At 41.9% G+C, this 27,735-nt stretch overlaps 1 protein-coding gene across 3 annotated transcripts in view; it reads left to right on the top strand.

The window, feature by feature from the left end:
* Nucleotides 1-27,735, top strand: part of si:dkey-103j14.5 (isoaspartyl peptidase/L-asparaginase) — a 281,307-nt gene that overhangs the window by 94,122 nt on the left and 159,450 nt on the right. For all 3 annotated transcript variants that reach the window (XM_039738136.1, XM_039738138.1, XM_039738137.1), the window contains exon 4: nt 13,868-14,031. In XM_039738136.1, the coding sequence (XP_039594070.1) occupies nt 13,868-14,031 (164 nt within the window). The remainder of the gene's footprint in view (nt 1-13,867; nt 14,032-27,735) is intronic.

Genomic DNA, 27,735 nt, shown 5'->3' on the forward strand with positions numbered 1-27,735 from the left:
AGGCTTTTAAATGTTTGAAGCACCGCGGGAGATGCAGATCATACGGCACAGCAGCAGCAAGACAGCAACTGATCAAGCAAAGAGGAGGCAAACTGTATTTGTTTCCTATTGTATCACCGTTTAAGAGGGGGTTTCGGAGGAGTGACCAGGGGTGCATTCAGCCCCCCCTCTTCACAACACAAGCAGCAGAGATGTGAAGTGCAGGCCGGAGGGGTTGGCAAGCGAAGCTAGCAGGGGGTGAAGCCCCTAGTAGAGTTAAAAAAAATGTGCAGAAACTTTTTGAACGATATGCCAAAGAAAGCTTTAAACAGTGTGTCATCCTAGAATGAATGCATTCAGAAGGGCCCTCCATAATGTTTGGGACATTGACAGAAAGGTCAGATGACTATGTGAGGATCACCTTAAATGTGTCCTCTGAGCAGCAGAGCCTCTTGGGGTTTATAACCTGCGGTAAGGTCAAGGATGGCTTATCCAGATGTCGATCCTGGAAGATAAAGCGCAGAGTGTAAATAACAGCACGAACAACACTGATGAAAAACCTGATATGAAGGTGTCGGGATACAGTACTGTATCATTTTGTTTCTGCTTGGCTCATCAGCGGTGTGAGGATGCTGTTTCAGATTGGTAACACACAGGCATTGTTTGATGGAGGTTTTCTTTTTTTTTTATTTAGAAGCCTTGAAGAAAAGTCATAGCGCTTTGACATCAAGGAAAAATGAAAAAATACAGGAGTACAAATTCAAATTTTAAACCTCAAGGCGGGCAGACTTCTCTGGGCATGAAAACACAGTGGATTCAGAAAGTATTCAAACCACTTCTCTTTCTACATGCTTTATTGTGTTGCAGATTTCATTTTAATCTTGTTGCGGAAGTAACAAATGGGATCTACTCTACTAATTCCCTTTATCAATTTAAACACTTAACAACGACAACGTTTATTTATATAGCACATTTTCATACAAACAAAAATGTAGCTCAAAGTGCTTTACAAAATGAAGAATAGAAAAATAGAAGACACAAAAAAAATAAAAATAAGTCAACATTAATTAACATAGAATAAGTAAAGTCCGATGGCCAGGGTGAACAGAAAAAACAAAACAAAAAAAAAAAACTGGAGAAAAAAAACAAAATCTGCAGGGATTCCAGACCAAGAGACCGTCCACTCCCCTCTGAGCAATCTACCTAACATAAGTCAAACAGTCCTCTTTGTATTTAGGGTTCTCACTGAAGGACTTGATGATGATGGTCACGTAGACTTCTGGCTTTCAGTCCATCATTGTTGGAGCATCATGATGCTTTGAGTAGGTGGTGGTGGCGCAGGCCGCCATCACAAAGAAACCGGAAAAAGAAACATAAGAGAGAGTTGGGGTCAGTACGGATTTTAGAGCCACTATGAATAGTTATTATAATGAACTGAACATACAGAGTATCAGTATTAAGTTAAAGTGAAGTTATAAAAAGGCCATGTTACAGTAATGTGTTTTCAGCAGTTTTTTAAAGTGCTCTACTGTATTAGCCTGGCAAATTCCTATTGGCAGGCTATTCCAGATTTTAGGTGCTTAACAGCAGAAGGCCACTTCAGTCTTATCACTTCTTAATCTCTGTTTGCTTAAACTGGAAAGGTTCATCTCCTTCAGTTTATTCTCGTAGCTCATACTGTTCCAGTCAGTCACGGATTCAGCCTCATCCCTGGACTTTTTCTAGCACTCTTATGATAGATAGATAGATAGATAGATAGATAGATAGATAGATAGATAGATAGATAGATAGATAGATAGATAGATAGATAGATAAAAGGCACTATATAATAGATAGATAGATAGATAGATAGATAGATAGATAGATAGATAGATAGATAGATAGATAGATCCGGCGCCGCATCCGAGTGGCAGCCTTTCCAGCAGCTCCGTATATGACTTTATCTTTTTACCTTTTTATCTCTATTTTTCTCTATTTCACTGATCACTTCTACCACTTTCTTTTATGTGGAATTGCTCCCTGGACACTTTTTACTATTTTACTACTTGACATGGATTGTTACACTCCGAGAATCGCCTATTCAAGTAGTCAGCTTAAAGCACTGAGAAGAAATGCTTATGCCGGTGTGGTTCCTTATTTACCTGACGAGGTAAGAAGACGATATCGGGGCAGCCGAGCCGGCGCAAAGATAAAAGATAAGATTAAATCGAGACAACTTGAGAGAAAATGGCGTTATAAACCGTCGGTGCCTTCTGTGATCCTGGGAAATGTGAACTCACTACCAAATAAGATCGACGAACTGGCTGTGCTGGTGAAAATGTCAGAACCTACAGAGAATGCAGCTTGCTGTGTTTTAGTGAAACGTGGCTAACAACTACCATCCCAGATGCTAACGTGGAGCTACCCGGTTTAGCACAGTTAGAGCGGACAGAGACGCAAGTACCTGTGGAAAGAAGAAAGGAGGAGGACTCGCTCTCTATGTCAATACAAAGTGGTGCAACTCAGGACATGTAAACGTTAAAATCTCCACTTGCTGCAGGGACATTGAACTGTTGGCCGTAAGTCTGCGCCCTATTACTTGCCCAGAGAGTTTGGACACGTGATTGCTGTTATTGTTTACATCCCCTCAAGCGAACGCGAGATGGCGAGTGACATCATCCATTCCGCAGTTGCTAAGTTACAAACGCAGCACCCTGAGGCACTTGTGCTAATCGCTGGAGACTTTAACCATGTAACGCTGGACAAAACATTACCTGCCTTCTCCCAGTATGTGGATTGTAACACCTGGGAAACAGGACTATGACCTACTGTATGCAAACGTTAAAGACGCATACAGCGCCACCCCGCTGCCTGCACTTGGGAAAGCAGATCATAACCTGGTTCTGCTTCAGCCTCAATACAAACCAAGAGTGAGGCGCTACCTACAACCACACGCTCATTCAGGAAGTGGTCCCTGAGGCAGAGCAGGCTCTGAGAGACTGCTTTGGAACTACAGACTGGGATATATTGCTTGGGTCACATAGTGAGAACATTGAAGAGGCTGTTGAATGCACAACTGATTACATCAACTTCTGTATGGACATTGTAGTTCCAGTAAGAACAGTGCTGCTATGCTAACAACAAGCCATGGATTACAAGTGACATCAAGGGCCTTTTGAACCAGAAGAAAAGGGCTTTTAAAGGTGGTGATCAGCATGAGCTCAAGTGCGTGCAGAAGGAACTCGAGTCCAGCTCAGGGGGCGAAAGAGCAGTACAGGAGAAAGCTGGAGCAGAAGTTGCAGAACAACAGCATGAAGGAAGTGTGGGATGGGATGAAGATTATCACTGGCTGCAGCTCAAGCGGGTGCCGCCATCGAGACAGACGTGGAGAGAGCAAACCAAATGAACAACTTCTTTAATAGGTTTGATCACCTAACCCACTCTCACCTCGGAGTACTGCATCCTCCAACCATCCTTCTGCTGATACCAGCATAGGTGAGACATCCCCACCCACAATTACAGCAGCCCATGTGAGCAGAGAGCTGAAAAGACTTCGTGCCAGCAAAGCAGCGGGTCCAGATGGTGTATCGCCACACTGCTGAAGGCCTGTGCTTGGAACTGGGGAGTCCTCTACAGCACATCTTCAACCTGAGCCTGGAACAGGGAGAGTCCCAAGGCTTTGGAAAACATCTTGTATCACCCTTGTCCTAAAGGTATCACGTCCTAGTGAGCGGAATGACTTCCGGCCTGTTGCTCTGACGTCACATCTGATGAAGACCATGGAGCGGCTGCTGCTTCACCACCTGAGGCCACAGGTCCGCCACGCCCTCGACCCTCTGCAGTTCGCATACCAGGAGAAGGTGGGAGCGGAGGATGCCATCATCTATATGCTACACGATCCCTCTCCCACCCGGACAGAGGCAGTGGTGCTGTAAGAATTATGTTTCTGGACTTCTCTAGCGCCTTCAACATCATCCAACCTCTGCTCCTTAGAGACAAGCTGACTGAGATGGGAGTAGACTCACACCTGGTGGCATGGATTGTGGACTATCTTACAGACAGACCTCAATATGTGCGTCTTGGGAACTGCAGGTCTGACATTGTGCTCAGCAATACAGGGGCGTCGCAGGGGACTGTACTTTCCCCGGTCTTGTTCAATCTATATACATCAGACTTCCAATATGACTCGGAGTCCTGCCACGTGCAAAAGTTCGCTGATGACACTGCTATTGTGGGCTGCATCAGGAGTGGGCAGGAGGAGGAGTACAGAAAGTTAATCAAAGACTTTGTTAAATGGTGCGACTCAAACCACTTACACCTTAACACCAGCAAGACCAAGGAGCTGGTGGTGGATTTTAGGAGGCCCAGGCCCCTCATGGACCCTGTGATCATCAGAGGTGACTGTGCAGAGTGCGGTGGTGTGCTGGGGTGGCAGCATAAAGATGAAAGACGCCTCACGCCTGGACAAACTGGTGAGGAAGGCAGGCTCTATTGTAGGAGTAAAGTTGGACAGTTTAACATCTGTGGCAGAGCGACGGGCATTAAGCAAACTCCTGTCAATCATGAAGAACCCACTGCATCCACTGAACAGTGTCATCTCCAGGCAGAGGAGTAGCTTCAGTAACAGACTTTTGTCACCATCCTGCTCCACTGACAGACTGAGGAGACCCCACACTATGTGACTCTTCAGCTCCACCCAGGGAGTAAATGCTAACATTACTCAAAGTTATTGTCTGCTTTTTTTATTTTTATTTTTTTCATTTTTTCATTTTTATTACTATTTAATTTAATATTGTTCTTTATCAGTATGATGCTGCTGGAGTATGTGAATTTCCCCTTGGGATTAATAAATTATCTATCTATCTATCTATCTATCTATCTATCTATCTATCTATCTATCTATCTATCTATCTATCTATCTATCTATCTATCTATCTATCTATCTATCTATCACAAACTCCACACAGTCATAGCAAGGTTTAGGGCAGCCACCCATATAATTGGTATCCTGGCTGCAAAGTCGAAAAATGAATACAGCACTCCTGTGCTCAAAACTGAGTCCAAAACAGAACCAATGGAATAAGGAAAAGGTGGAGGCTTTTAAAGGGGAAGACAAGAAGTGAGATCAAAGGGGTCGGGCTCATGAAGGTCTTCAGCCATAGGCTCGAGCCCGGATGTGACATCACAGTGGCCGGAGCCAGAAAGGTCTTCTTCCATAGGCTTGGTCCCGGAAGTGATGTCAAGAGTGCCAGGTCGAATCTCCCATGAATGGTCTGCAGGAAGGGGAGAAAAAGAGTCAGTGCACTCTGCCACATCCTGGTATGATTCGGAACTGCCCTCACTCAAGCCCTTTAGCTGCCTCCCATGCTCACATGTGTGACACCGGATAGAGGAAAGTTCAAAGTTTAAAAATTCAACTTCAAGAAGATTCGAATGACTTTATTTTCTTGCAAGATGGCCTCATTTCCACTTGGAGGTCCGGCGTTACCTGAACGACACCATTCCAGGACGATGGTTTGGAAGAGGTGGACAACAAGATCTTGCTCATCGTCTATGGCCTCCCAGGTCTCCAGACCTTACCCAGTGTGATTTTTATGTATGGAGTGTACATTAAAGAAGGAGCGTTTGTTCCGCCTATGCTCGCTAATCTTCAAGATATGTGACATCCAATTGAGGAAGCTGTGAATTCAGTAACTACGGTGTGGTCTACCATTTTAATGTTTGTCACGCTACACATGGTGCTCATGTTGAGTGCTTGCAGTCTCAGAGACCATAGGACCACACTTTGAACTTTCCTCTATCAGATGATGTGAGGAATGTGTTTCTGTCTTATACAGTTTGTTTGAAATACATTTTTAAAATCTGCTGTTTCATTTTGAATAGCCGTGTATATCTTGTCCATATTCTTTATGCATACTAAAAAGATCAGCAACCGCAGCACTGAGGGACACCAGCATCACCTAATTCTGATAAGGTTGCCCTCATCTTAACCCTTTGCCTGCTAGGTTTGAGCAATTTTGTTCCCACCTACACACTACACCCTGACTTTCTACTTCTTTTAGCTTGATGCTCATCCTCTTGTGTTGCACTTTATCAAAAGCTTTCAAGATAAATACCATTATGTGCATGTCTATGAGTGTGTTCTTTTGTTGGTTCCTCGTCGAATTCCAGCATATTAATGAAATGCAGCCTCCTTGTGTGAATCCATGTTGACTATTCACTAACGCTCCTGTGCCAAGCATGTGCGGCTTGACCTTTTCTTTAATAATTCTTTCCATTAATTCACCTGTGATGCACATCAAGCTTACTGGCCTGTATTTACTTGGGTCAGCAATGAGGTAATATTGGGTAGTTTCCAGTCTTTGGGAAATTTTAGAATGATGGATTTATACTATGACCAGTAGGGAGCAATGCAACAACCCAAAAACAGCCACACAGACACGAGTCCCAGGTGCAAATGTAAGGTTTATTATTATAAATTAACAACAACAACAACAACATTTATTTTTATAGCACATTTTCATACAAATAATGTAGCTCAAAGTGCTTTACATGATGAAGAAAAGAGAAATAAAAGACAAAGTAAGAATTAAAATAAGACAACACTGATTAACATAGAATAAGAGTAAGGCCAGGGAGGACAAAAAAAAAAAAAAACTCGGCGGCTGGAGAGAAAAAATAAAATCTGCAGGGGGTCCAGGCCACGGGACCGCCCAGTCCCCTCTGGGCATTCTACCTAACATTAATGAAACAGTCCTCTTTGTATTTAGGGTTCTCATGAACGCTCTTGATGATGGTGGTCATGTAGACTTCTGGCTTTTAATCCATCAATGTAGGACATCACGGTGCTTTGATTAGGTGGTGATGGCGCAGATCACCACCACAGAAAACCGGGAAAAGAAACAGAAGAGAGAGTAACTTACAAAAGGCTCCTTTTAATAAACACCAACATAAATCCAAATTCCTGCTTCTCCTCTACTGCTCTTAGGCGAGCTTTGTCCGTCCTCCAAGTGCAACTCTGATTTGCCAGGATGAGGTCGAATGGCTCCTTTTATCTTAGACCCATTAATACAGGGTGGCGCAGGGAAAAGGAAAATTTTCAATTGACGGTCAATGCCTGAATAAACACAATACAAAATACATTTAATGATGAAATGTATTGTACAGGATTTGCGATTAATGATGGTAATCAATATTCATTCAGTATTCATTTTATGCTTTGAACAAAACATCACGAAGGTGTCGTCCATGTCTCCGTACACATTCTGACAGCCTGCATTGCTCGACGTAACATGTCAAGAGGAATGCCAGCGATTTCCTCTTCAATCCTTTTTTGGTTCAGCAAGGGTTGCAGGACGTGTGTGGTACTCTCGGCTTTTAAGGTGTCCCCACAGAAAAAAAAAAATCACAAACAGTAAGATCTGGAGATCTCAGAGGCCATGGAATGTCACCGTTAAATGAAATGACGTGCCATCAAATAGCTGCCATCGATTGTTGGGCAGTATGCGAAGTGGCTCCTACCTGGGGACTTCTTTTTTAAGGCTGAACCCGTTTCTTCAAAATTACGCACCCATGTTGTAATTCGCATGAGCAGACGGGACACGACCGTGACGTCGTAACTGGAAATGATGCCGAAGAAGCAGCCCCAAAGCATGATGCCCCCCGACCAGCATGCTTGATGATAGGTATGGCATTTGCCGAATCATTGGCAGTACCTTCCATCCGCCAGAGAGAGAAACGCCTTTGTGTTGAGGCCAAAAAGTTCAATTTTGGTCTCATCACGGCCAAGTACAAGATTCCAGAATGCAGGACTCTTGTCAAAATGTCTGTTAGCGACTTCTAATCAAGCTTTTAGATGACATTTTTTTTAGTAGTGGCTTTTTTTCTGTCAACTCTGCCATACAGCCCCTTCGATATTTTAGTCTTGTGCACATCCATCCCATCTGCAGGTCACTGAGAGTCACCTTAAGATTTGCTCTTACTTCTCTGACTAGTTTTCTTGACATTCTCTTTGTTATTTCAACAGGGTAGCCTGGCCTAGGCCGCTTCACTAGGCTTCCAGTTGTCTTCCACTTCACTATGATGGCTTTCTCAGTGGACATACCGAGGCTAAGGAGCTTGGCAGTCTCCTTGGCACCATTGCTGTCTTTAAACGTGTTAATCACAGTGGTTTTTAAGTCATTAGAAAGTTCTATTGTCTTCATTTTTGTCAGTTTTTTGAGGTTTCACCAAAAAGCCACTTGTACTGATTTCTCAGTTGTATGTTCCTAAGAACTGGCCTAAATAATCACTTATAGGCCAGTCAACATACGCTAGAGTAAGAGTTCCCAAACTTTTTTCGGCCGCAGACCCCTTTACCAAAAACTTTTAAAACCATCGACCCTCTAGTCATTTATTTACTTTACTTACTCAAATTAATAAATTTGTACAGTACTCAATATTAAATATTTCACTAGATATCAAACCTTTTATTTTAATCACTTGCAATTAATGTTTGAAAAAGATAAAAGGACTATGACTATATGGCGTTATCTTGTGTAACATTTAATATCGAAACCTGCACTAACGAAAATTTAAGCAAAAAAAATACGAGCAGAATTTTTTTACATTTATGACATTTATGAAGTAAATATGTAAATTCAAAATAAGTACAAATAGTCCAAGCTGTACTGTCTGCATTTCTTTTTTGGTTCAGTCATATTATTATCTGAAGATATAAAATCTTTTATTAACAAACAATTTTGACAGCCCCTGTGATAAAAAAAAAACCCAATAAAGTATGTACAGTGGAACCTCGGTTTACGAGTAACTTGGTTTACGAGTGTTTTGCAAGACGAGCAAAAATTTTTAATAAATTTTGACTTGATAAACGAGCGATGTCTTGCAATACGAGCAGTATGGATACACTTTGTCTGCTGAGCGTCATGTGATCACAACTGAGCTGATGGTTCTTCTCTCTCTCTCCTTATCTCGCTCGCTTGCTCGCCCAGCGCGTCTCTCTCTCTCTCCTTATCTCGCTTGCTCACCCAGCGTGTCTCTCTGTTTACAGCGCGTCTCTCTCTCTCTCCCCTTATCTCGCTTGCTTGCCCAGCGTGTCTCTCTGTTTACAGCGCGTCTCTCTCTCTCTCCTTATCTTGCTTGCTTGCCCAGCGTGTCTCTGTTTACAGCGCGTCTCTCTCTCTCTCCCCTTATCTCGCTTGCTTGCCCAGCGTGTCTCTCTGTTTACAGCGCGTCTCTCTCTCCTTATCTCGCTTGCTTGCCCAGCGTGTCTCTCTGTTTACAGCGCGTCTCTCTCTCTCCTTATCTCGCTCGCCCAGCGCGTCTCTCTGTTTACTACAGCATTGTGACTGTGTGTGTGTGTGTGCGCTGTGAAGTGCGAGTCCCCATCTTGCTCCCCAAAACACGAAGCTGAGTCTCAGTACTTTAACACTACAGTAATCCCTCGCTATATCGCGCTTTGACTTTCGCGGTTTCACTCTATCGCGGATTTTAAATGTAAGCACATCTAAATATATATCACATATTTTTTGCTGGTTCGCGGCTTTCTGCGGACAATGGGTCTTTTAATTTATGCTACACGCTTCCTCAGTTTGTTTGCCATGTTGATTTCATACAAGGGACGCTATTGCCGGATGGCTTAGAAGCTACCCAATCAGAGCATGTATTACATATTAACTAAAACTCCTCAATGCAATAAGATATGCATCCCGCGCGGTTCTTGATTGTTTGCTTGTCTCTGCCTCTCTCTCACCCTCTCTGACATTCTCTGCGCCTGACGGAGGGGCTGTTTGCACAGAGGCTGTTTGCTTAAAAGATACTGAAGCTCCTCTAAAAAAATGCCGCTTTATTGCGGTGCTCGGCATATTTAAAAGCACAAAAGCACACGTATTGATTTTTTGATTGTTGCTTTAATCTCGCTCGCCCTCTGACGCTCTCTGCGCCTGACGGAGGAGATGTGAGCAGAGGGGCTGTTTGCACAGAGGCTGTTTGCTTAGAAGATACTGACGCTCCTCTAAAAATGCCGCGGCAAACTTAAAAGCACAAGTATTGATTTTCTGATTGTTTGCTTTTCTTTGCGAGCGATCTCTCTCTCTCTCTCCCTCTGAAATTCTCTGCTCCTGAAGAGAAGAAGATCATTTTGCATTCTTTTAATTGTGAGAAAGAACTGTCATCTCTGTCTTGTCATGGAGGACAGTTTAAACTTTTAACTAAAGGGTGTTGTTTCATGTCTAGAGGGCTCTAATAATGTTAACAGTGTGGGAGAGTTTATAAGGGCTTAAAATATATAAAAATAACTACACAAACATATGGTTTCTACTTCGCGGATTTTCGTCTATTGCGGGGGGTTCTGGAACGCAACCCCCGCGATCGAGGAGGGATTACTGTAGTTTTATTCAGCTTGAAACAGCAACAGCACTGTTATTTATTGTAGCGGGATCTTTATAATGTTCCTTGTATGACCCATTGACGACAGGCGCTTATAGCATGTCTGCGATCTTTTTGGATGTGCTTATACGGCGAACTGCTACAGCGCTGGGAAACTGCGATTGCTTTGGGACGCTCTTCCGCATGTCGTCCTGTTGGGTGGAATCCCACATGAGTTTAGAAACTCACACCAGCCATGATTCTTTTTAAAGGTAAAGTGCAGGTTAATTTGTATTATGTATTTTACTTTATATTTTGTCTTAATCATTTTTATATGAATAGTTTTGGGTTGTGGAACGAATCATCTGAGTTTCCATTATTTCTTATGGGGAAATTTGCTTTGATATACGAGTGTTTTGGATTGCGAGCACGTTTCCGGAACGAATTATGCTCGCAAACCGAGGTTCCACTGTACTTACTTCAAACAGAAGATTTTTGTTCAAACTCGAATAAATAAATTGTGTCCTCTGATTTTCTTTTTCGTAGCACTGCTCCTCAATAAATAATTATATTCAAAGTTCAAATCACAAATAAGTACATGTCACATCAAACGAACCAAATTTATACTGTTTTATGAAAGCATGACCGTACAAGATTCTGCTAATATCGAATATCTGTTGTCTCGTCCCACCGTGAGCAAGTGCGGACATGCAACGGTTTTTCATGTCCGCACTTGGTTTGATACGTTCGATAAGACAATGCACAGACATGTTTGTGCTACATGTATTTTCATGCATTCTTACGTGTGACTCTTTTAATGACACATTTTACCTTTTTGTTCGCAAGTTTGGTATGTAATGTGTTCTTATCAAAAAAGTGTTTTTTTGAATTATTTTACTTCTTAATTAGGTACCTATTAGAATCATAGATATTTTGAAGTAACAAACAAATAGCAGTAGTAAGGGGGTCTATTTTTGCTGTCATCGACCCCCAAATTTTTTTTATTGAAACTATCGACCCCTAGAAAGTTGCAATCGACCCCAAGGGGTTGATATCGACCACTTTGGGAACTCTTGCGTTAGAGGATTCATTGCTTGATTGTTTAACCCTGTTTTCATCACCCTTATTGCATTGCTAAAAATCATACAGTCTCCAAGCTATTAGGGGTCGAATACTTGAATATTCAACAGTAGATTTCACTGATATGTTCTTTATCGTTGCAGCATATTTTGATTTTCAGGATTTTTTTGTGAAAATTTATTGTCCAAGAGGCCCTCATTTATATATAACAGTATGAAACTAAAGAAAAATATTACAGGAAATTTAAACTTTGTCTAGGGGGGTTGAATACTTTTTCAACCTACTGTATTTACTACTGCATACCACGGATACCCCTCAAGACCTGCTGGTTTAGAGCTGCTCTGACCCAGTCGTCCAGCCATCACAGTTTGGCCCTTGTCAAAGTCGCTCAGATCCACATGCTTGCCCATTTGTTCTGCCTCCAACACATCACCTTCAAGAACTGAGCATTCACTGGCTGCCTAATATATGCCACCCATGGACATGTGCCGATGTAATGAGATAATCAACGTTATTCACTTCACCAGGCAGCGGTTAGAATGTTCTGGCTGATCCATGTACATTGTTAGAACAGCTCACCCAGTGCAGAGGGTAATAAACTGTAGAGAGAATTGTTCTTTTAAATTTTATTGAATTTTTTTAAAATCAAATAACACTCCATACACATAACTCGAGTTTTACAAAAAGAAAAAGGTTCGAAACAAATCAAGCCCCACCCCGAGAAAGAGAGCTAGGCCAGCAGTGTAAAACGTTATGCTAGTAAAGTCAAATGAATAGATAGAATATCCATCCATTTTCTAGCCCGCTGAATCCGAACACAGGGTCACGGGGGTCTGCTGGAGCCAATCCCAGCCAACACAGGGCACAAGGCAGGAACCAATCCTGGGCAGGGTGCCAACCCACCGCAGGACACACACAAACCAAGCACACACTAGGGCCAATTTAGAATTGCCAATCGACCTAACCTGCATGTCGTTTTGGATTGTGGGAGGAAACCCGAGCGCCCAGAGGAAACCCACGCAGACACGGAGAAAACATTCAAACTCCACGCAGGGAGGACCCGGAAGTGAACCCGGTCTCCTAACTGCGAGGCAGCAGCGCTACCACTGCGCCACCATGCCGCCCATAGATAGAATAATAAATGAATAAAGATAAATGGAGTAAAAGAGGGGAGAGAACCTGCTTCCTCAATTTAAATGTTTATTCTAAAATGTTATTGATTAGATCCTGCCAGGTTTTGAAAAAGTTTTGCACAGATCCTCTAAGTGCGAATTTGATTTTTTCCCATTTCAAATAGTATAGAACATCAGTCACCCACTGACTTAAAATAAAAGAGTTAGGTTTCTTCCAGCCGGGCGAGATAAGTCTCCATGCCAATAGTGTAGTAAAGGCAATCACAGTTTGTTTGTCCTTCTCCACTTGTGACCCCACCAAACACAGCTTTTAGTGGGTTAGGAGGGATTGTGACACCAAGGCTGTCTGAGAGGCATTTCAAGATTTTAGTCCAAAATGATGCTAATTTGGTGCAGGCCCAAAACATGTGGCCCAGTGAGGCCAGAGCTCGATTGCAGCATTCGCAGGTTGGATCTCGCCCTGGAAACATTATGGACAATTTTAAACAAGACAGATGCGCTCGATATATAATTTTAAGTTGAATAATTCTATGCTTTGTGCATATGGAGTGCGAGTGAATTCTGTGCATTGCTACTTTCCACTCCTTTTCTGCAATATTGAGTAAGAGATCCTTTTCCCAACATCCTCTGGGATCTTTGAAAGGGAGGGACTGTAAAATAGTTACACCTGCGTTCATTACTCTTATTGCATTGTTAACAATCATACAGTCTCCAAGCTATAAAGCGTCGAATACTTATTCAACAGCAGATTTCACTGATATATTCTTTATCGTTGCAGCATAATTTGATTTTCAGAATTTTTTGTCCAAGAGGCCCTCATTTATATGTAACAGTATGAAACTAAACATGCATTTTCAAAGAAAAATAGTACAGAAAATGTAAACTTTGTCTAGGGGTCAAATACTTTTTCAACCCACTGAATTTACTACTGCATACCACAGATACCCCACAAGCGCTGCTGTTTTGGAGCTGCTGTGACCCCGTCATCCAGCCATCACAGTTTGGCCCTTGTCAAAGTTGCTCAGATCCACGCGCTTGCCCATTTGTTCTGCCTCCAACACATCACCTTCAAGAACTGAGCGTTCACTGGCTGCCTAATATATGCCACCCATGGACATGTGCCAATGTAATGAGATGATCAACGTTATTCACTTCACCAGGCAGTGGTTTGAATGTTCCGGCTGATTGATGTACACTGTTAGAACAGCTCACCCAGCGCTGAGGGTAATAAACTTTAGAGAGAATTGTTCTTTTTTTGTTTTGTTTTGTTTCTGTAAATCTACCCAGTGATTTCACCTCTCCACATTTCTGGTCTTTCCATCTGTTTGCAGACAGAACATGTCATGCTCACGGGGACAGGCGCCAACCAATTTGCAGACCGTCAAGGCTTTCCCAGAGTTGACACAAACGAGCTGATATCTGAAAAGGAAAGGCACAATTGGGAGCATCGGAAGAGGTACAGCGAAGGTGTACAAGAACAGTTCAATTCCCAGTGGTAAGTAAGTCGAGCGAGGAGGGGTGCTAATGTCACTCTATTCTCAAGACTATTTTTATCATTTTATGGTATTGTAATGACCCGGCAGTCAGCGCTAACAGCCTGGTGCATTATGGGTATTTCTTTAAGGTTTACTTTTTATGTTAATTAAGCAAGGCAGTCGAATTCTTTTGTATTAGAGATGTTATGTGTTTATGTCAAGTTAGTTTGGGTGGGTTTGGTTCATTTGCAGCCCAGTTATATAAAAGTGTAACAGTTACCATCATGGAGAAAGATGTCTTTATGAATAACCTTGGCAATGGCCTTGCAATGTGTTAAGCTTTGTTTTTGTCTCTCTGCTCTATTAAAGAGGTTATAAAGGACAGAGCTGTGTCTTGCTAGATATTCCATCTGTGCAATTATTTACAGAGACACTCGGGGTCGTGCGGTGTATGGGACACGAGTGTTCGCCTGCTTAATGAGCTAGGTACAGCTGTGTGTATGGCGCTGGCATTCCGCTAGCCGATAGCTTGGGGGAAGTGCGCAGCAAAGTTCAGCTCCGAGAACTTCAATACTCAACTACCAGTTGTTACAGTATAGTCACATTCATTTGTGGAGGTGTCTGTTAAGGGATTTCTCTTGTTCTCATGGAGACTTTCTTTGCTCCTGTTTTGCTTTTCCTTTTTTGAATTCTTTGTTAATGTTAATAAACTCTTTATTATTGTATTGTATTATATCATTGTAATGGTAATTTTGAGCAGGGGGTTTATGGTTCCCCTTTCCCTTTTTGAGTTTAAAGATTCTGGCTCCTTTTGTTGAGCAGGTGTATCTTTGATATCTAAGTTTTATTTTTTGAAAAGTTTTGAAGTGATGCCTCTTTTGATGCTCTTACTTTCATTTAAGAGGAGTCAGTTGAGGCTGTGTGGGTATGTAGTTAGTTTAGATGCTTCCTGGGCAGCTCCGGTGGAAAGTGTACCACACATAGCCCACTAGGAGATGATAGAAATAACACACTGGTAAGACCCACTGGAGAGATTACGTCTATTGACTGGCCTGGAAAAATCTTAGAATTCCACCAAGAGAAGCTGTAGTTAAGCTGTTGCAGATACGGAGGCCTGGCTTAGTCCAGTTTGGTATGCTGCTACCTTCAAACGTCACCAGGAGAAGCAGAATGAAAAGAACATTACAACAATCTGGACGATAACAGGCCATTCAGCCCAACAAAGCTCGCCAGTCCTCTCCACTTTGTGTGAAGAAAAACTTCCTAATGTCTGTGCGAAATTTCCCCATCACAAGTTTCCAACTGTGTCCCCGTGTTCTTGATGAATTCATTTTCAAGTCACCGTCTCGATCCACTGGACTAATTCCCTTCATAATTTTAAACACCTCAGTCATGTCTTCTCATAACACTAGAATTACCAGAGCCTACGAAAAAACTCGTAGATCCGTCCCACCTTAAAACGCTTTGCACCTCTCCGTCAGCGTCTTTTGTCTTTTAAATGTGTTGATAAGCAGCAAACAGCAAGCAGCCTGCTATCAACTTCCCCCACCGATCACAGTTTTCTCAGCTCAAGTCACTTCCGGGTGCCTTATATAAGGGGTCAGCGGACATTACTCAGTGAGCCAGAGTCGGGAGGAGGAAGACAAATCTTACCAAGTAAGAGCAGAGGAGAATAAGAAAGAGAAGAAAAAGGATTGAATATTGTGTATTGTGTGTTCTGCTTGAGACTGTGTTGTGCCTGTGGGAATTGAGTAAGACGTTTTCCACAAGGTGAAGAAAAATAAAAAACTTGTGCTTTTATAAGTGTGCCTCCTGCGTCTGTCTGTGTCGAGTTAAGTGGCCGCTACGCCCTCTAGAGTTGTCACAGGGCACAGAGTGTATTCCCTAAATTAAAAACGTACATATTAAATATTATGACTCCGATTCCCTCCTCCGTTCTTCCCTCACTCATGAACAAGACACCAAGATATTTGACTCAGCACCTCATTATCATCCTGAATAGGACCCTCCAACTTTTTTCTTGCTGAGGACCATGACTTCAGACCAGGAGGTGCTGATCCTCATCCCAGCTGCTTGGCACACAGGTACAAATCCACCCCAGTGTGTGTCTAAGGTCGCAGCCCGATGAAGCCAGCAGGACCACATCATCCGCAAGCATCAGAGATGTGATCCTGAGGTCATCGAACCGGACAACCTCCGTCCATTAGCTAATTTTTTATCAGCATTACAAGCAGTGTTGCACTATTTTGACCACCCACCCCATTTTGTTTTATTTCTTTGTAGAATTTGCAAGTAACAAACTGTTCGGGTGCCAGCCAGGATGTCCCCCGTTAATCGATTGGAAAATAAAGTAAACAGGCGCCCGATGGTGCAGTAATAAGCTTAAATCGCCTCAAAGGCTAAGTATTACAGTATTACTCTCGTGAGAATAAGGGAGCTCCATCCTCTCTAGCATCCTGGTCCAAATGAGATGCTGACATTCTGGGGCATCTCCCATTTAGAGCGGCTTTGCTAGAAGGGGCGTGGTCATTTACTGTCAGGGGGCAGAGATAAAGAAAAGTGCCAAGCCTGTTAGTGGTAGCGCCCCTTCTCACTCTGGTGAGGTATTACAATCCTTGGATGAGTCCTTGAGGTGTCCCTCATGATGTTGCTTATTGACCGTTTGTTGTACGCAAGTAAAAGATTCGTAATTTCAAGTTGATGGGCCCAAAACATGTGAACGTTTTGAAATAATGTGCCTCTGCTCACTCGCTCACACTGCATACTTAAGTTTCTTGTTTTCTCCTTGTATTCAGTAAAGGAGGCGTAGTCACCTTTGATTTCTTCTCTGCATTTTTCATATGATGGTTTATGCAAAGAGAAATGTGCTTTGATAAGAGTGCAATAGACTGCGGTATAACACAATTATGTTGAGCAGAGTAACTGGAGTGTAAATCAATAGTAGCTGGCATTAAGGATTTTACTGAATCACTGTGATGACAGGCTGTTCAAAATACTTTGGCTGATTAATTCTGTCATGGCAGAAAATTAGTTGAAGCACTCTGTCAGATTACATTGTTGTGATTATTTGCATTACATTTTTGTTACAAATGAGTACATTGATTATTTCAATTTTGCTGTGCTTTATCTCCTGAGCCGGCTTGCAACGGTGTCGCTTCCAGAGAACGGGCAGGTTCTGTTAGCCTTCAGTGAGCAAATCAGACATAGGCAGAAGGAAGTTCTGGGGCTCCATTCTACCCCCCCATTTAACGTGTGATAAACAAAGCAAGAGAAACACCGAGGACGTCACAGGTGACATATTTGTTGGCAAAAGGTCTGTCCTCGCCAGAAGCTACGTTCCAAATAAACACTGACTTCCTGTATGGTGGCTGATTAAGAAGGGGAGAATGCCAGTGACGTCCGAATGGCAGGTGGGGTCATGTAGTCTTCGAGGGTGGTCCTCTCCACTCGAAAGTAAACAGAAACCTTGTCACATCAACCGGAGGTCAACCACTAAATCAAGAGCTTTACCTTTATGGTCAGCTGTCTCTTCACCATGATCAGGGCTGTCTTCATGCATGGGCACACTGGGCAGTTGCCCGGGGGCCACACGAGCGTAGGGGCCCTATGCTAATCTATGTATGTTGTGATTTGCTGAGTGGTTGTGTAGGTACCAACACCAGTAGGGGGCTCCAGTGCACTGCTTTGGCCAGGGGCCTATAATGCTGTTAAGCCTAAAGGTAGCCAACTACCCACGCCTGCAGAGGTATTAAATATAATTATGATAAGAAGTGATTATCTATCTATCTATCTATCTATCTATCTATCTATCTATCTATCTATCTATCTATCTATCTATCTATCTATCTATCTATTGTGGTCGCTGAAAGTTGGAAAAAACGACAGGAGACGGACACCAATAAAAAGTAAAAAGCAATTTCTTTATTCTTGGTGGCAAAGAAGCTGCAGCGGATGGCGGCTCATATTGCTACAGACCCCCAGCCCGCTAGGAGTAAGTCTCTCTTCCTTTATACCCAAGCTTGTTGACGAGAATAAAAAAAGGAAGCGCAGCATTTCATTTTGAGGTTGTACATAAATTGCTATCGCCTGTGTTCCTGAATTTATACGTTGTGACAAATAACGTTCACAACACGTTGCAAAGGTTTGGGGTTTTGCCCCGTATAATCTCGGTTCTCAAAATTGGTCAAATTGTAATAAAAAAAAATACATCAAACATTCAACCTCAACCATGGCGTGAGGCTCGTTTTTATACAGAGGACAAAATGGCTACAGGAAATGATGTGGCAGGAAGTTGGCCGAGACCGGAAGTGACGTCATTATAACGGGCCCAGAAGTGATGTAATTGGGATTGGCCAAAAATTACATCATCCGTATTGGCCAGAAGTGACATTGTCGCCAAGGGACCGGAAGTGACGTCATCTGCGGGAGACGGAAGTGGCAATGAATCCTGAGGAGTTGTTGTTGCGGAGCCCTTTTCAAGTATTGGTATTGTTGATGGTTATTGTGTGTTATTATTTGTCCTCTTTGGTTCTGTAAAGGTAGAGAGATATCAGTACCGCAATTCAGCCCCCCGTCGGACAATATATCACTCACCTCCGGGCTTGTTGACTGCCTCCTAAGTGCACATGTGTGACAATGTGCAGAAGAGCACAGTGTTTCTTACAGATAAAAGAGTTGTCAGCATATTCACAGTCTTAAGCAACACACCCCTAGCCTAGCTACCCTTGCAAGTACACAATGGTCAGTTATAGCAAATCTGTCCTGTGGTCACAGGGTGTATGCAATTCAGCAGATTTAGACAATGCTCACTTCCTATACTTTTTGTATGGCCATAGCTTATACAATATCAAGGGTTACATAAAGGTTAGTTCAGTACATTATGTTAGTTACAAAGAAATTACATTCTTATAGCTTTAGTATCTGCATTAGATTACAATTGTTTTGGTTAGCTTAACACATCCTTATTTAATACATAAGTTTCACATTTCTTATAGTTCTGTTAGCACCATACTTTTATTATTTGAAAAGGCTGAAGCACCTTAATTCTAAATATTCTTTCTCACTATCTAGAGTGCCTTTCCAATCTATCTATCTATCTATCTATCTATCTATCTATCTATCTATCTATCTATCTATCTATCTATCTATCATATAGTGCCTTCTATCTATCTATCTATCTATCTATCTGTGATATAATACCTTTCATATCTATTTATCTATCTATCTATCTATCTATCTATCTATCTATCTATCTATCTATCTATCTATCTATCTATCTATCTATCTATCTATCTATCTATCTATTACTTTGTATATACAGGGTGGTCCAGATCTAATTATGCAGATCCAGATCGTTTGGATGACTTTGATTTATGTGGGGACGATTCCAGTTCGGCGCGAAGACGATTCTTCATGTCATCAGTTCACAGTTCTCAATGGTCCAGGATTTTTCAGGTGATTTTCTATGTAATAAACTTAAAAAGTTATAGCTTAATGAAAATTGCATAATTAGATCTGGACCACCCTATAGTGCCTTTCATCTGTCTGTCTAAGTGCATGTGAACTGCTTGGACCACTAACTAATGTGGTTGAATCTTAACTGCAGAATGGCTTTTTAATTAGAGTAGAGGCTCTGGATCATAATGGATAATGTCGGTATCTGGTGAAGACCTACTGTGTCTTGACACTTGCCGACTACAATGCTGTATGATTGTCTAATTATGATTAATGAAAGGGTTTCCCACTTCCTCTTTTGACCATCTAAGTTTGTTCATCTTGTATAATCACCATCGGACGTGTAATTAGTAGAGTTCCAGGAGCAGGAGGAATGATGGGTAATCAATAATTCAATTACTGGGTGAAGTCAACTGTTTTGATCACGCAGATGGAGTTACATGAAGTGAAAAATAAAGGATAATAATTGTCAATGAGAACCAAACTATTTCTGCATCAATCTCAAGCAAAGGTTGTTGATGGACAGCCACAGAAAAAGACTGGTGTGAAACTGGGAGTAGAAGACAAAATATATTTACAGGGAGCTGCTGCTACTGCTGTTTGTTGATTACATATTTTTCCCCAGTCTGCACATTAGGTTCTCATTTGCATTTACATGTTGAACATCGATCCTGCCGGCAATGCAGATGAGAATAAAATTAAAATGAGCCGAGGGGGATACAAATGCACAGATACGCAAAGGGAGACGGTGACTTTTGGTTGTCTTAGAAGGGCATCGAGCCTGCAGTCGTACTAAAGTAATCACTTATGCATAGACCCCCTACTTAATTCATGGCGGTGTTCAGAGTCCTGGTTGTGACCAAGCACCGTGGCTCCTGTTTTATGTTTTACCTAAATTATTCATAGTAGAACAACTGCCGTTGTTATTAGGAAGTTGTGTATTTGTTTTAACCATTTCTCCTCATTTTCTTCAAAGGGTGGGATGATGGAGCAGAGGTGAGTGCCGCTGCTGTCTCTCGGATCTTGTGTCCTGTGTGTCTACATGAGGTTCTTCTCTGGGTGCTCTAGTTTTCCTCTTATGTCCCAAAGGGCATGCAGGTTTGGTCGATCTGTTCCTCCAAACTGAGTTTGTGGGTGGGTGCCCTTTAATGGACTGTGCTGCCAGGATAGACCTCAGCCTCCAACAGGCCACAACTGGAGTAGGCCTGCTATGATGTCTGATTAGTTCAATAATGCTGACTGAAACAGGGTGTATTTTGGTTAACTGACATGCAAACATCCTTATGAGGCATGAGCCGATGCACTTAATCTACAGTATATATAGTATATAAAAGTCAATGTGTGTATGTGTGCGTGATTGTATGTATGTATGTATGTATGTTCCAGTATCACGTCCGAACGGCTAGAGCGATTTTCATGAAACTTGGTACACATGTTTCTCATTGGTCGACTGAAAATACTTAAGTGTGAAATCAACCCTAACCCACCCCCTTCTGGGTAGGATGGGGGGTGATCTTGCGGTCTTGTATGCAGGTTATCATCCAGTTGACACTCGGAACGACCACCAGAGGGCAAACTAGAGGTGGCTGCCAGCATTCTTTATGTTTGAACAGCGCCACCACCGTGCGGCCCTGTTGCTTTTGAAATGAAATAGAGTTGGCCGGTTACGAGCATCAACTGGATGATAAGATACATTAGTGAGTCTTTATTGTTTGTTAATTTATTTTTATTTTTAAAGTTTTTTTTTTTTTTTAATTATGTTTTTTCTCAAATGCTGGGTATTTTAGCTAATAACACATATATGTTACGAATTGCTGAGCAGGCTTGACGATGCAATGCATTCTCCGATCATCATCACCATTACTCAGCTGTGTGTTTTGACCATTCATCAAGTTGCAGACTTCATGCAATTGAGAACAAGAGTCCACCATTTTTCCCAGTCTTGCACGTCTCGTTTGTTTTCATTTGAGGACATTCGATCTGTTTCGCTAATGGTGTCGGTGAAGGATTACCATAAGAGTTTTATCGGGTGTCCTTGTTTAGGTACTTTGATTCTATCTGCCAGAATTCCTACTTTCGTTTAAGTCTCGGCGTGCTGTGTATCCTACCCACGTGAGTTATCTCTTACAGATGATTTTCAAGACTGATTCTTGGTTAATTTGTTATTAAGACAGCGCCATTCGAGATGCAGTCAGTGTGTTTCATGCTGATTCTGATTCTGTAGTAATCTGTCGGGATGCTGTCTAACATTCTTTTGATTTGATTGTTAGGTGTCCCTGTTTCGCCTCTTCTTGATGTGTCGTGCTTACTTTCCATCCATCCATCCATCCATCCTCTTCCGCTTATCTGAGATCGGGTCACGGGGGCAGCAACTTGAGCAGAGATGCCCAGACTTCCCTCTCACCGGCCACTTCTTCTAGCTCTTTTGGGGGAATCCCGAGGCGTTCCCAGGCCAGCCGGGAGACATAGTCCCTCCAGTGTGTCCTGGGTCTTCCCCGGGGCCTCCTTCCGGTTGGACGTGCCCGGAACTCCTCACCAGGGAGGCGTCCAGGAGGCATCCTGATCAGATGGCAGAGCCACCTCATCTGACTCCTCTTGATGCGGAGGATCAGCGGCTCTACTCTACTCTGAGCCTCTCCCGGATGAATGAGCTTCTCACCCACTCTTTATAGGAAAGCCCAGACACCCTGCAGAGGAAACTCATCTCAGCCGCTTGTATTCGTGATCTCGTTCTTTCGGTCACTACCCATAGCTCATGACCATAGGTGAGGGTAGGAACGTAGATTGACTGGTAAATTGAGAGCTTTGCCTTACGGCTCAGCTCTTTTTTCACCACGACAGACCGATGCAGAGCCCGCATCATTGTGGAGGCCGCACCAATCCGCCTGTCGATCTCACACTCCATTCTTCCCTCACTCGTGAACAAGACCCCGAGATACTTGAACTCCTCCACTCCTCCAACCCTGAGAGGGCACTTCACCCTTTTCCGGCTGAGGACCATGGTCTCGGATTTGAAGGTGCTGATTCCCATTCCAGCCGCTTTACACTCAGCTGCGAACCGATCCAGAGAGAGCTGAAGATCACGGCCTGATGAAGCAAACAGGACAACGTCATCTGCAAAAAGCAGATCATGCTTACTTTGCCAGATACTTTTGATCTTCCAGAAGCGTACTTCGAGTTTTGAGTATTGGCGACCATTAATCCCAGGTATTAGATAGATAGATAGATAGATAGATAGATAGATAGATAGATAGATAGATAGAAAGGCACTATATATTAGATAGATAGATAGATAGATAGATAGATAGATAGATAGATAGATACTTTATTAATCCCAAGGGGAAATTCCCATACTCCAGCAGCAGCATACTGATAAAAAACAATATTAAATTAAAGAGTGATAACAATGCAGGTATAACAGACAATAACTTTGTATAATGTTAACGTTTATCCCCCAGGTGGAATTGAAGAGTCACATAGTGTGGGGTCTCCTGAGTCTGTCAGTGGAGCAGGACGGTGACAGCAGTCTGTTGCTGAAGCTGCTCCTCTGTCTGGAGATGATCCTGTTCAGCGGATGCAGTGGATTCTCCATGATTGACAGGAGTCTGCTCAGCGCCCGTCGCTCTGCCACGGATGTCATTTACAATCTCGATTTGTCCTAATTTAATTATTGGATGGAGCTGTGGGCTGCACTCAGGTTTCATCGCCGTTAGCTTTGTCCAGTTTATTTCTCGGCCGACCCATTCTGCTCTTTGATTAGTTTCCTTTAACGGTTGCTGTGCCCTCACTTGGTGAGGTACATCACTGGCATAGTCCAAGTCATTAGGCTGTCCATCAAGTTTTCGACTACTTTATCTGGGGTGAGTGACGAAGCCGAATTGGTCTGCTGAGTTGCGCGTGAGGTAGTCGATTAAGAGGATAAATAGAAATGGAGTTGGTACGTCACCCTGGAGAGCTCCTTTTCAAGTTGTGAGCTCGTTTTGACAGCCACCCTTCTATGACTTTTCTGAGTTCTCGTTTGGGGCTTTTGTTGCCTGTGCTAGTGTTTGTGGAATTCCATAATGCATTCTCTGAATATTGTACAAGAAATAAAAATGATAAATCATTTTTTGTAAAAATTTGAAACATTGAAAAAGATTTGTTTTAAAACAATAACACACAAAATAGTCATTAACAACAATGCAAACCTGTGATATAAAAATGAATGTGAAACAAAGCTTTGGCAAATCGCTCCTTCTACCCGCTTCTCAGAATACCCCGAGAGTGTCAAACTCGGTCCTCCAAGGAAAAACATTTAACTAAACATGCGTGGGGCGAACTTTAAGTGTCCACTCAAAGTTAATTCTTCATAGTCATGGCATACAGGAGACTCCGAAAGTGTTCAAACCCATTTACTTTCCATATACATTTATTTTTAAATGGTTAAATTTGTCATTTTGGCCCATTTGCAATCCCATCATGGCCAAGTGAGTCTTCATGTCTTCAGAAAGGTTTGTAAACGCATGAAAAATACAGTATATGTATACAGACCCATTAACAACCTTTGCCCAGTGGGGGCTGGGTGGTCTCGTGGCCTAGGGACCCCTGCAGATTTTCTTCTCTCTCTTCAGTCCTCTGGAGTTTTTTTTGTTTTTGTCCTCTTGGCCATCGGACCTTACTTTATTCTTTGTTACTTAATATTGCATAATTTTATTTTTTTACTTTTTTCTTTCTTCATTTTATAAAACACTTTGAGCTACAGCATTTGTATGAAAATGTGATATAGAAATAAATGTTGTTGTTGTTGTTAACTAGCTGTGCTACCCATCTAAAACCAACATAGACCTCACCATTAACCTTTGCAGTGCACCATCTATGTATTTTGTTATGAATGTAATGTTAAAACGCACTGCATTTCTCACTCTTACAGATGACACATCACAAACACTTGTAGTCATAAGATGCATAACTACAAATGTTTGTGATGCGCCATCTGTTGGAGTGACAAACGCAATACATATGTCTCTGTTATACGCCATTTGGGATGTGTCCCAATAAGTTCCAAGAGCACTTCTAATAATGCCCAATAGAGGGGGATGTCTCTGTCAAACCCCGTCTATAAATAATGGCAGGCACTGAATCATTATAAAATGAAAAAGGTTTATGTTACAAAAAGCTCGCAAGGACAATACAAGACAAATAAGTCCTAATGTGAAATTCTAAGCATAGGTGAAATACAGATGAACAGGTCAACAAATCACTAAATATCCCAAAATTCACACACAAAAAAAAACATACATACATAAACAAAATCAAATGCAAATAATAACACACATAAACAACATGACTCAAAGAATCAAAAATGAACATGAGGCATGAATCTGAACCCCAGCAAGGGGAGGAACTCTGGCAAAGACATAACCGTGTGAATTTGCAAAAGCCGTGTTAATATTTGTGATGCGATAGCGCCCCCTATCTGTCACAATGTTCAGGCAAAATATGTTTGTGATGCACCACCCGTTGGAATGAGAAAATGCAATGCATATGTCTCTGTTATATGTCATTTGGTATGAGAGTCATAAAAGCAGTGTTAATGTTTGTCATGCATTCATCTGTTGGAAAGACAAATGAAATGCATAGGTCTCTGTTATTTGTCATTTGGTATGGGATTTGTAAAAGCAGTATTAATGTTTATGATGTGCCTGTCTGTTGGAATGAGAAATGCAATGCATATGTGTCTGTTATATGTAATTTGAAATGTGATTCAGAAAAGCAGTGTTAATATTTGTGATGCACCACCTGTTGGAATAACAAATGAAGTGCATACGTCTCTGTTATTTGTCATTTGGTATGGGATTTGTAAAAGCAGTATTAATGTTTATAATGTGCCTGTCTGTTGGAATGAGAAATGAAGTGCATACGTCTCTGTTATTTGTCATTTGGTATGGGATTTGTAAAAGCAGTATTAATGTTTATGATGTGCCATCTGTTGGAATGAGAAATGCAATGCATGTTCAGGCTTAAAATGATTGTGATGCACCACCTGTTGGAATGACAAATGCAATGCATATGTCTCTGTTATATGTCATTTGAAATGGGATTCAGAAAAGCAGTGTTAATGTTTGTGATGCACCACCCGTTGGAATGGCAAATGCAATGCATATGTCTCTGTTATATGCCATTTGGTATTTTAATGTTTTTAATTTGCCATCTGTTGGAATGACAAATCAATGCATTGTATTGCTAAAAATGTTTGTGGTGCACCATGTATTGGAATGACAGAGACACAGCAACCAGACAGACACACAGACATTTGTTTTTGTATGTGGATATATACAAAAGTTGTAACACAAGTACCCAGACCATCGATTCAGTCTCTATAAGTCAATCAGAATTTAATTTCCCTTTGAGTTGAATATAACAACTTATATAATGCATGTTTGCTTTTTTATTTTTTACATTTAAATAAAGGCTGCTCCTGAGCAAATGTAGATAAATAGCTCTGCAGTTTAAACAAATATGAATAGAGAGAGCTCTACCTGTTTAAAATGATAAGGCAAAAGGAGACCTACTTTGGCCAATATTTATTTAAAGCTTCAAATTACTTGCTGGCTGGGAAAAGGTGACAGTAGATGGCTCAAAAGCACACAAATGTGACTTTTATACTCCAATGTACCATAGAAGACGAGTAAGAAAATGCCTGGATGATGTAAAATTCAGGTGCGTTTGTAGATTTGGTTAGCTGGTGTGAAAGCTGGAGCGTTTTTATAATTTCTAGTCACCTCATTAAAGAGTTTGTTAGCACCGTTTTCTTTATGACATGTTTTTATAACAGTGAGTCATATTCAAAAAGTGACAGTAATAGTAAAATTAATCACATGCGTTAGTCATGTAGTAAAATCAGTTTTAGCACCATTGTACAATGTCATGTTTCTGAAACTGCTTTCATAGACAAACAGATTCAAGTTCCAGTGGCTCTGGGTTAATTGAAGTTAACATTTCTTAAATATAAAAATTTTCCAAGACGTTCCTGATGGACATTTCAACTCTGTGCTAAAGTCTCAAGCTAAACTTTAACTCAAGCTAAGTAAGATCATTGTGTTGCTTGGCCAACAGATTAAAGTATCAGCAAAATATGGAGTCGTTACAATCATCAGAAACTGCAGCCATGAGTTTGTTTTTAGTGTAACAGAAATACTGAGTGCACGTTTAGTCACTGTAGGTAAAGTGTCACCCAGCCATCTCACATAACTTTCTACATACGTTGAGCTGCTTTATTTTGAGCTTTTTTGGACACAAATATCACGTCACCTACCCATAAAAATTTGAAAGAGCAGGACAAGTGAGCTGCTGTGACCGAGGTTCACATAAGACGAGTGCAGGATGAGGCGGACAGTAGCATAGGATGAGACCTACCACGGCATTCTGGGACAGTAAGGGGCAATGATGGAAAAATAAATAATAGCATTGCTTCTGTATTAAATAAATCAAGAATATCATTAATAATAAATTGAAATATACACCTAATGATGTACCTCCTTTACATGGTAACACTTGGTCATCTAAAACTGTCTGCATTGGACTGCACCCCATCCCATGTCCTGCAGGTCTTTCACTGTTTTGCCATCAGGAGTGGCTATCAAAGGAGTAGAATAAAAAAATATATATATATATACTGCTCAAATGAATTAAAGGAACACTTTTTAATCAGAGTATAGCATAAAGTCAATGAAACTTCTGGGATGTTAATCTGGTCAGTTAAGTAGCAGAGGGGGTTGTTAATCAGTTTCAGCTGCTGTGGTGCTAATGAAATTAACAACAGATGCACTAGAGGGGCAACAATGAGATGACCCCCAAAACAGGAATGGTTTAACAGGTGGAGGCCACTGCCATTTTTCCCTCCTCATCTTTTCTGACTGTTTCTTCACTAGTTTTGCATTTGGCTACAGTCAGTGTCACTACTGGTAGCATGAGGCGATACCTGGACCCTACAGAGGTTGCACAGGTAGTCCAACTTCTCCAGGATGGCACATCAACACGTGTCATTGCCAGAAGGTTTGCTGTGTCTCCCTGCACAGTCTCAAGGGCATGGAGGAGATTCTAGGAGACAAGCAGTTACTCTAGGAGAGCTGGAGAGGGCCATAGAAGGTCCATAACCCATCAGCAGGACCAGTATCTGCTCCTTTGAGCAAGGAGGAACAGGATGAGCACTGCCAGAGCCCTACAAAATGACCTCCAGCAGGCCACTGGTGTGAATGTCTCTGACCAAACAACCAGAAAGACTTCATGAG

Source organism: Polypterus senegalus, chromosome 16, assembly GCF_016835505.1.
Source record: "Polypterus senegalus isolate Bchr_013 chromosome 16, ASM1683550v1, whole genome shotgun sequence".
NCBI lineage: Eukaryota > Metazoa > Chordata > Cladistia > Polypteriformes > Polypteridae > Polypterus > Polypterus senegalus.